Here is a 10,318-nt window from a genome sequence, read left to right on the forward strand (position 1 = left end):
CTAATGGCTTCTTTTGACTTGCAAAGTGGTCCAAAGCCCAGCTAGAGAAAGAAAGAGAAGTGCAACAAAGGGGAGAAGCCAAGAAAAAACTTGTGCTACCTAAATAATAATGTTTTTCTTACTTTTTTAATTATTAAATTATACTTTTGATATTTCACTCATAAAAAATGGGTATGATAATTACATTTCAAAAAATCAAAACTTAAGTTTATAAATATTTTTGTTAACTGAAAGAGATGGATAATTAAGCAAAACCTGTAGTTAGTCATATCTGCCTTGTATTGTTTAAAACTTATTTTAATAAATAACATATTTGTCTCTCAAATTTTTCATAAATATATTAAATAAATAATATTTCTTTTCTGAGAGCATATGGACTTTTTTGTTGAGGATAATTTTATTTTAAGATCCATTTTCAAAGTCAGCACTATAATATAATTTTGAATAAGTTAGTTATACTAATGACTTTGTATTTTGACTTGTATAAGTAGCAAGTCTCACGTACACGTACACCCAAAGAAAAAGAAATTTGACAAAGGCAAGAACAATTTATGCTAATTAAATATTAATAGTAATATTTTTTTTGAGTTTATCATACAAGAAACAACTTCCACCCCACAATTCAACTATGAGTAAAACTCTGATATAATATATAATATCCAGTTTGAGATTTCGTGATCTCAGACTAGAATCTTCCTACTTATGGTGATATATAATGATATATATATATTTTGGTCAAGCAACAGTTTAGTAGTTCAGTTTCTTCTTAAGCCGTTGGGATTGGACCCAGATTCACATTTGATGCTTTGAAGGCCTCAAATCTTGGTTCTTTGGCTTGGAACTTGAGCCTTGCGTAGAGATTCATGTAATCTTCGAACACAAATTTGGGGTACTCGTCGCTTTTCTCCTTCTCCACTAAAGCTGGAGCTGGGTAGATCACAGCGTCACTTCCTGGATTGAAGAATGAAGCTATGGACATTCTGGTTCCATCGGTTTGAGCGATCACACGGTGCTCCACGCTCTTGTACTTCCCATTTGTGATCACCTGCGTATTGAAGGAAATTTTTAATTTCTGAGAATCTGGAAGTTACAGGCAAGGTGTTCGATGAAATGTCTCTGAGGAATAAAACCTTGTGCGTTCTTGGCATTAAAATTTTATGGTTTTTTATATTGTTTGTCTTGTCAGATATATAAGAGTGAGTGATTTTACCTCGAGCTGGTCCCCGAGGTTAACGACGATGGAGTGGCGCATTGGAGGCACATCGATCCACTGGCCATCTTTGAGCATCTGAAGGCCGCTGACCTTGTCATCCTGGAAGAGAAGGATGATGCCGCCGGCGTCGGTGTGGGGACGAAGACCCTTGACAAGCTCTGGGTTAGGACAAGGAGGGTAGTTTGCAACCTTGGTGCCAAAAGTTGGACCTCTTGAACCATAGAAGGCCTTCTTGAGGTAACCTTTCTCTAACCCCAGATTTTCACAAAGCAAGTCTAGAAGCTCCTCTGCTAGCTTCTCTAACTTCAAAGCAAACTCCTTCATCACTTTCCTGCATGAATCATAATGAATAGTGATTTATAGTTAGATACTCAGAATCAATCAATCAAATATTAATAATGAAACAAATCACATCAAGATGGGAATTCTGTTCACATGGGGACCTCTCTGTTTTTGGGTTAATTATTTGTTAGTAGGGAATTCTGTTCACACTTCACATGGGGATTCATAAATTCATAAAGGGTTTGTGGATGAATGATTTTTTTCGATTGTGTGTGTCTATGTTATACCTGTACTCATCAGTCAGATCAGGGATCTCAGAAATGTTTGACTCAGGAAGATGTCGCAAATGGAAGGTGCTCTCCCAATCCATGTCTTTGACCTCAGTTTGAACAGCGTCTAGCCCTTTGCTTGCCACTAATTCCTTAAACCTCTCTTCCATGCACTTCCTGTAGTGTTCTTTGGTCAACCTCTCCACAGTGTCCATGAAATCATGTGGGATTCCATGATTCACCAGCTACAGTTTTTGATTTGAAAGCCAAATTAGAAAAAACCAACAAAGCTAAAACACAGATCTAAATCAAGGAATAACTTGAAGAAAACCCAGAAAGTTATTAGAAGGGAATACATGTATATACCTCAAAGAATCCCCAGTTTTCACAAGCATCCTTGATCTTCTCCATGGTGGCCTTCCTCTCATCACCATTGAGCTTGTCCAAGCTAATAACTGGGAAGTTAAAGTTCTCCATCTCTCTAAGAACACTTACTTTCTCTCTGTTTTTCTCTCTCTTTCTCTTTCTATCTCAATAGCTTACGTTGCTCAATGCAGATTAATGCTTCGTGAGGGTGGCATTTATAGGCGATGGTTTGGGATTAGGAGAGAAATATTGAAAATAATATAATATCTGATTAAAATATTTCATTAATGTGACCGAACTCACTACCTTTTTGTCCATTACACAGCTAATATAGATAGAAAGCTTTGGTTGCGTACCCCACTTGGAGGCTGAATTTCTTTCTTGAGAGTTTGACCAGACTCAGGGAGGACAGGCTGCCACTAAAGCACATTAATTACGCATTCTTCACAAGTTTTTTTTTTCTTCTCACTTTTTTTTTTGGGGTCTATTTTCTCATTTTGTGAGCTGAAGGTGATGCGAAGGAAGGAGCCGAGCAATTTCACTTCCTTAGCACATACAAAATTCCTACCTCTGATAATGGTCAATGTTTCTCTGGAAAATTCTTTTGTTTCAACTCATGGGTGGGTATTTATGAGTCACATTTTTATCGGTTAAAACTTCTTGCATCACAAAACATGAGTATATATAATTTTTAAATGTTTAAAAACACGGATAAGTTATGCACTAGTCATAAACTAAGAATAATAATATTTACTCAGATTCATTACAATGCATAATACCCATACGACCTTTTTAAGGAAACTCATTTTAACCTAAATATAAGACCCATTTTGTAATGTTATTTATACTACAAAATGGGTCTTGTATTTAAGACCAGAGGAATAACATATTAAACAATTAAAATGAAATAAAATACGGACCGTTCATATTATATATTTGGGGATAAGGAAAGTGACAAGTGTGATGCTGAGATGTTCACTGTCACATAATACTTATATTCTTCTGTATCAATTTCTCTGTATGGATTAATGTATTTGATACATAATCTTGTGTCTGTCCCTGTGTTTCTGTTCTTTTGGCGTAAAAAAGTTTGGTGAGTTAGGTTTTTGAGGTTTATTAGAGTCAGGACATGTCTCCAGACTCGAAAAGGACTTATAAAAGTATTTACAAATCGCCTATCAACAAGATTCTTGTAAATTATGTGAATTATGACTTGACTTCTTAGCAATTGAAATTGGTTGGTTCTCCGTGTCCCTCTTGAGTAGTAGAGCCTTGGGACATATGAATCATCTATGGTGGACTCATATTTATTTTGTTTTTGATTATTACTTTGTGTGTGTGTTTTTTTAGGAAGTTGAATGGTTTTGAGTTATTTTTATGTCGGTGTAGAATGATGTTGCACCATGTATGATATAAATTTTTACGTTTGGAAGCCTGTGTGTTCTCTCTAGTAGGGGAAAAGGCCACGGGTACAGAAAAAATGGGTTAAAAATGGAAAGCTTACTAAGATAAAATGCTTAAGTACTTTGAGTAATTGAACATTATTAGGAAACTTGAAACAACAATGAAGCTTCCCAAATGGTTATCATTTTAAAGACATCTTTTCAATTTTGGAATTCTTCATTCATTCATTCTTTTGCAGATGAAATTTCTTTTTATTGTACAAGTGACAAAAAAATTATTGCTTCCTAGTCATTCCTTCCATCAGAATTATTGCCATTTGTTCAAACCTTATCTCGTCAGAGGAGTAATCTTAATGGAACATCTTTTCTTTTTGTTTTACTAGAGAGCTAAAGATCTAGGTCCCATTTATTTTCGCAGATTATAAGATAAGTTGTACCATTCACGATTACTTTGGGCACAACTCTCTTAAGTGTTTGTTTTCAGTCGGGCAACACAGCCCTAACCACCATTCGTGATTTATTAATAACATAGCTTTTTTTAATTTAAAAAAAAGTTTAGATGAATTGGACATCGAGAGCTCACCAAGGTCAGACAGAGTATGCTTCCGAGTTCCAAGAGTGCTTACATACTTACAGATTGCTCATTAATAATATTCTCAAATTAGCAGTAGGATTTGAAATTACAATATTCTGAGTTATGAGTTAATTTCTTACCAAATGGATAAGCAATATAGCTTTTTACACTATATTTTATAAAGTGGATTTTGTACATACATATGGAGCTTGACATATAACTTGAGCGCTAAAATAAATTAGTTAACTAGTTCTTATATTAAAAATTAAATAGTATTTTTTTTTTTAATAACATGACTCCAACTCCCAAACGGTGATTTTTTCCATATATAACACATGAACCCTAGACATTAATTGCCTAAAGGAAACAAACATTGAACCAACTCAAATAAGGTTGGGAATAAAAATATCTACATCTGATCTTCATGATTTTCATTTTCCTCATTGCACTGTAATTTGTGGCCAGCCAACAATATCACAATGCGCGTTTGGTATCTCCCTTTTGATGAACCCATTTTCTTTACTAATGTGCAAAATTAACTTATAAAACTTCCATCACTTGGACACTCAGATTAAGTAACATTAGTATAATACGAAATAAATTTGAAATATTTGAGTATACGAGTACGTAAGCATAAAAAAGTGCTTTGCCTTTGAGAGACATACAGTACAATAATGTGTGTTTTAAAAGGAATCTTTCACATGTTGTAGTGGCTATCCACTTATCTGAAGCTTTGCTTCAAATTAGTGACAACCATTGTTTTCTACAAATTTAGAATTTTTCAAAAAATCATTTTGAATGAATGGTGACCCTTCTCTCTTCTTCCCTAAGTTTATAGATGAGGACAGCGAAGTGTCGACCATCATGTGTCATTATTGGACTCTATTTTTTTCCCATTTATGTTTTCTCAAACACTAGCAAGGTACAATGCACTGAATTATGAGTGCATATAATATAAAAATATAAATATATATTAATATCCAGTATTGTTGGTCATATTTGATCATTGTTAGGTCCAATTAAAAATTATTTTAAATACGAGTGAATAAAGATGATATTTTTAAAAAAAAATGACATACTTTTTTAACAAATTATCTTAATATCTGTAAATTAATTATCAAGCTCTTATTTGAGGCAGTAATTGGTGATGGTAGGTCAGCAATGGTTGTCAAAAGAAATATTTTCGGAAAAATTTATAGCCAGAATTGTTTGGTAAGGCAGAAAAAGGATATGATCAAATGAATTGGTCCCATAATGTGGGGAGATTGAAAGGAACTGTTTATATGCATGAATGTATCCGCTATTTTGTTCATGGATTCGAACAGGAAATAAACCCAAAAATAGAACGAGCCATCATTATTATTTGCTATATAATAAATAAATATAGAAAGATTCCAATGGCAGTTAATATATCTAATGTTTTTATTCAATAGCACAATTATTGCGTTTTTTGTTTTGTTGCTGATGATAAATAACCCAAAACTTGCGATGTAGAAAATTGTTATTTAGTACAATCTCCGGTCCTAATTATAAGAGCTAGTTGACTAATTTGAAGAGACTAAGAAAGTAAGTTGAGTTAGTTATTTGTCCTAAATAAGTGTTGTCTTTCCTAAAATATCCTTGCTAATCAAGTGTATTAGTTAGAACTACCATTGTTAAAAGGACTACTTTGAAAAAATATATATATAAATATGATAGACAAAATGGATTGTGGTCTATATTTAGGACCAAAATAAAAGTCAGATAAGTTCATCTTATATTAAGGACCAGATGTAATATTTACATTAATCACAAGTCAATTCCCAGAAGTACACAATATGTTGTTGAGAAATTGATTACATAAATAAACCAATGATCAATAGTGCAATTGCAAAATTTGAAAAACAACAATATTAATTATTGTACTTGTGATTACATTAAAACCAAGTTATATTACTTTTTTAATACATTTAATCTAAGATCCCACACTACCAGGTCAAACTCAAATATTGCTACGCTTAATTGGATGTAACTCTTACAATTTTTTTTTTGGCATCCACGAGAAACAAACCCTTGATCTTGTATCTAAAGAGAATCGAGTTGTTTCCACTTTAACAATAAAGTTAGCATCATTATTTTTGAAATGTCTATATTCTTCATTCATATTCTGAAGATTTGATTGAATTTAAGGTCTAACTCAAGAGATAATGAATTTTATCATAATATGCAAAACACAGCAGTGCAAAAGAGTATTTCTAAATTGAGCAATTTGTACCAGTTGTTGCGAGGACAGTGCAAGATATCTAAATCTTTTTGCACCGGCCATAAAACTGAGACTTTCTGTACAAACGCAAAAATGGTGTAAAGGTTTTATCATAGGCATAAAAAGACTTCTTTTGAGCTTATGTAAAGGTTCGAATCCCACTAAAAGAGGTGCCTATATTCAGTATTCGATAGTGTCTCAAACAAAATATTATTTCTAATAGAAGAGATACTTGTGTATAGCAAAAAAAAAAAACTTTTTTGCACTAGTGACAAACAACAACTTAAGATTAGTATCTTTTACTCTATGTTTGGCACGAGAAAAGTATTGGGGAGGGGATGAGAGAGAAAGTTTTAATGAGCTCGATTTAAAAAACTAAAGAAGTGAGATTTTAAAATTTTAATAAAGAGAATATATTAGATAAAAAAAATAATAAATTACTTAAAAACTTTTAACCCCGCTTCTTCAATTTAAAGCGAGCTCATTAAAACATTTTCTTTCCTTCCCTGCTTTCTTTTCCGTATCTCTCATACTAAATGGCCCTTAAATTACATGGGCTAAGGTAAGTATCTTTTACGTAAGAGCAATGTATATTAGAAAGTTTTTCTTACGTCACGCGAAAAAATTCTAAACAAAATTGCACATTAAGCCGCTTTACATTTAATGGTTATGAATTAAAGTTGCATGACCTATATGAGATGGATGTGGAGCTCATGGTAGGTATTTTCGGGAAGAATGATGAACTATGTGTAAAGTGGGCTCCGGCATATATAAGTGAGAAAGAAACAAAATTGACAGTGAGGACCACCATGAATACTGCTTTTGCATGACCTATATGAGAAAATGGATGTGGAGCAACATGGTAGGTAATTTTAGGGAAGAATGATGAACTATGTGTAAAGTGGGCTCCGGCATATATAAGTGAGAAAGAAACAAAAGACAGTGAGGACCACCATGAATACTGCTTTTCAGTAAAGTGTTTCACATGATCTTATATATATATATATATATATATATATATATATAAAAGATCATGTGAAACACTACTTATATATATATATATATATAAGTGTTTGATAGCCAATATCGCCACAAAGTTGGAGAAATTATGGTTTATGGATCTCCACGTATGCATTAACCACTTTTGATTGCATGTTCGGTGTCTTGTTCTCAACCTCTTTTTTTTTTTTTTAAATTTATAATTAAGTAAAATGTTTAGGTATGTGAGTTGAGATCTGCAGCTCATTCGAGAGTCAAAAAGAAGCCTCATCATCATACGCACTTACAGAAATATTTACATATTTATCTATAAGTAAAGTGCTTAAATACTTTGAAAAAATATCCATGAAGGAGAACCTAGCCTCTTGAAATTTTTTTAGCTCTTATATGCATTGAAAGTTTTATTTCATAACATTTATGTCTTAAATTGTTATTTGCTGTCACATGACTGTTAAAGATAACCAGTCAGATCGCATATTTTAACTGTCAAACATAGCGGCAGATAACAGTTAAAGTATTTTTGCTACGAAAATAAACTTTTAAGGCATACAAGAACAAAAAAACAAAAATCTAAATGCTGAATGCTCCTTCATGAATACTTTCAGGATTTTTAAGCACTTTATCCCTATTTTTCTATCTTAGAAAATGATATAGGGGAAATTACTATGAGATCCCAAGACAATAATATAGATATATATAATCATCAAAATATCTTAATAATAAGAGAGCAGCATAAATTGTTAACTTATATAAAGATGAAAATCAGGATAGTGGAGCTGGGATTGGAAAAAAAAGCCTAAATCCTTGCTTAGAATCATGCCTAAAGCAGTAAAACTACTGTAAAATGTGTGAAAGCGCTAGGGAGACAAGAGATAACTTGTTTTGCCAAAAAGATGAATATTGTTATTTGTTGCATTAAAATTTATCATTTACTTGTTATGGAACTTCACATGTAGTTTATCAAGTCGTACAGATCATGGAGAAAAATCATAGACCTTTGTGTGAATGAGCTGAAGCTCCAGACAAGACGAACCTGTTACTTCTTACGCTGGAATTTATCATTTACTTGCCATAAAAATTTTATAATTAAATTCTTTTATTGGAGTGATTTTCGCAATTATATATGAGTCTCTTGTAAGAAATTTAATGAGGTTCTAATCTGTGTATTAAAAAAGTGGTTAGTATATTACATCAAAGTTGTGGATTTTAGTACATTTATATCTGTACATTTTTGTTTCCACATTACTACCAAATCTTGCGAAATGAATATCTACCTACCATGCAATCCAAGCGTACTTCACCAAACTGATAAAGTATAGTATTCATGTCCAGTTGTTTTCTTAAGACTCTCACATCAAGCCCCCCACTATAATCCTAATCCTTGTTGGATGTAAAATAAATTATTATCAACTAAACCAACTTTTACTTTTTTTTAAAAATATTTTATGCAATACGTATGCATTGATTTTACCAAACAAGATGTCAAATGTATTAATAAAATATATAATTTATAATAAATTATATTATTTATAAATTATGAATAATATGATTTATTTTTTGAAAATTTAAACAATATGTGTTTGTATACTCATTTGATTCTATTTATAAGTGAATATGTTTCACTGGAATTAAGCAAAATATATCTCATTAACACTGTCTTAAAATTTAAAGACTTTACAACTTTACCTCTATATAATATACATTTTATCCCAAGAGTTTAAAATATCCACAATAAATGGCAAACTTTTATACTCAAGTAAAAAGTTTAATGATGTAACTTATATAAGACCAAAAAATATCTCTCTCTACTTTGTAAATAGCTCTGTAAATATTTTTGAGCCTGAAAGCATGTTCTTATCTGATGAGCCTGGCGTCCAACTCATCTACAGTTCTTGTTTTCAAAAATAAAATAGGATGAAGTGTATATTATGGAGGCCGACCTACGTTTTTTTTTTAAAAAAAAAAATAAGTGGAGCATCTTGCAAACGATTTAGTATACTATTCATACAGTACTACTTTAGATTTGTTGGAGGCAATTATCTTTATCTATTGCTTTCTAATAATATAGTCCACTGGACTTTCTTTTCTTTTGAGAATGACTACACAAAGTTCTTAAGATAATCAAAGTGGATACCCTTATATATTATTTTGGAAGTAGCCGCCTTACTTTCTTTTCGAATAAAGACTTTATTTAAGTTTTAAAGTTTCATCTTTTATTTTGTAACCAAAAGTTGTAAAGTTTGATTTGATCCATAATAAATAGTATTTGAATGTCGGCATTATAAAGGATAAATAAAAATTTGCAAGTAATAGATTTAGGGAGAATTGCTATATAATGTTTTAATAAAGTTATGTAATCACTAAAAAGTCTTATAATACTGGTAATATGTTCGTGTTACTCATTTCTCATGGGACATTTTAGTTATTACGTTCATTTCTTAGGATTTTATAGTAATTTTCCCTAAATTTTATGCTCATATTTATTTTCTTTTATTTGTCATTCCCAATATGAAGATATTGTTGTTCACACACAATGGTTTTTTTCCCTAAGTTTTGATTATTTAGTAGGATTAAGCATTGAGTTATTGGCAATTGAATTGCTGTTAAACAATCAATATAACATAATACAATTGAATAAACTGTTGTGTGCGTGTATTATTATAGAATTATTATTCATTTCACTTTCTTAAATTTTTATTTTATGTTTCTATGTAAAAAGTTTTAGTATTTTAGGGCATTTTTTCTTAAATTTACTATTCATATACCATTTTATACTTAGAAGTCTATTATTTTTTTTATGACTATTTGACTAAGTTAGATTTGAAAAGAAATAGTTTTCTCATATGTTTTTTTTGGCATTCACACGATCTCGAGTTTAAGACCTCATGCTTTAGCGGCCAAAATCTCTTCCACCAGGATCAATGTTATTTGTTCCACGGATAAACTCACTTCTTGTCTTCTTGTTTCTTC

The 10,318-nt window shown here is 31.5% G+C and overlaps 1 protein-coding gene across 1 annotated transcript; it reads right to left on the reverse strand.

The window, feature by feature from the left end:
- Window positions 1–548: 548 nt before the first annotated feature.
- On the reverse strand, window positions 549–2,328 carry LOC114750276 (1-aminocyclopropane-1-carboxylate oxidase-like). The gene is made up of 4 exons (XM_028938849.1): window positions 2,131–2,328; window positions 1,783–2,009; window positions 1,211–1,544; window positions 549–1,045 (listed from the first exon to the last, which is right to left on the reverse strand). Exons 1-4 carry the CDS (start codon window positions 2,239–2,241, stop codon window positions 767–769), a joined length of 951 nt encoding a protein of 316 aa, XP_028794682.1. The 5' UTR covers window positions 2,242–2,328; the 3' UTR covers window positions 549–766.
- Window positions 2,329–10,318: the final 7,990 nt, after the last annotated feature.

The sequence above is a fragment of the Neltuma alba genome, unplaced genomic scaffold (genome assembly GCF_004799145.2).
Source record: "Neltuma alba isolate B1F8T4 unplaced genomic scaffold, ASM479914v2 tig00006401_pilon, whole genome shotgun sequence".
In the NCBI taxonomy this organism is placed as follows: domain Eukaryota; kingdom Viridiplantae; phylum Streptophyta; class Magnoliopsida; order Fabales; family Fabaceae; genus Neltuma; species Neltuma alba.

Excerpts from the sequence above, each read along its gene's own strand:
- LOC114750276 (XM_028938849.1), bottom strand. The coding sequence starts at position 2,241 with ATGGAGAACTTTAACTTCCCAGTTATTAGCTTGGACAAGCTCAATGGT. Across the intron at positions 2,010-2,130 it reads AAAACTGGGGATTCTTTGAG|CTGGTGAATCATGGAATCCC; the intron begins GTATATACATGT and ends CAAAAACTGTAG. Across the intron at positions 1,545-1,782 it reads GATCTGACTGATGAGTACAG|GAAAGTGATGAAGGAGTTTG; the intron begins GTATAACATAGA and ends TGATTCATGCAG.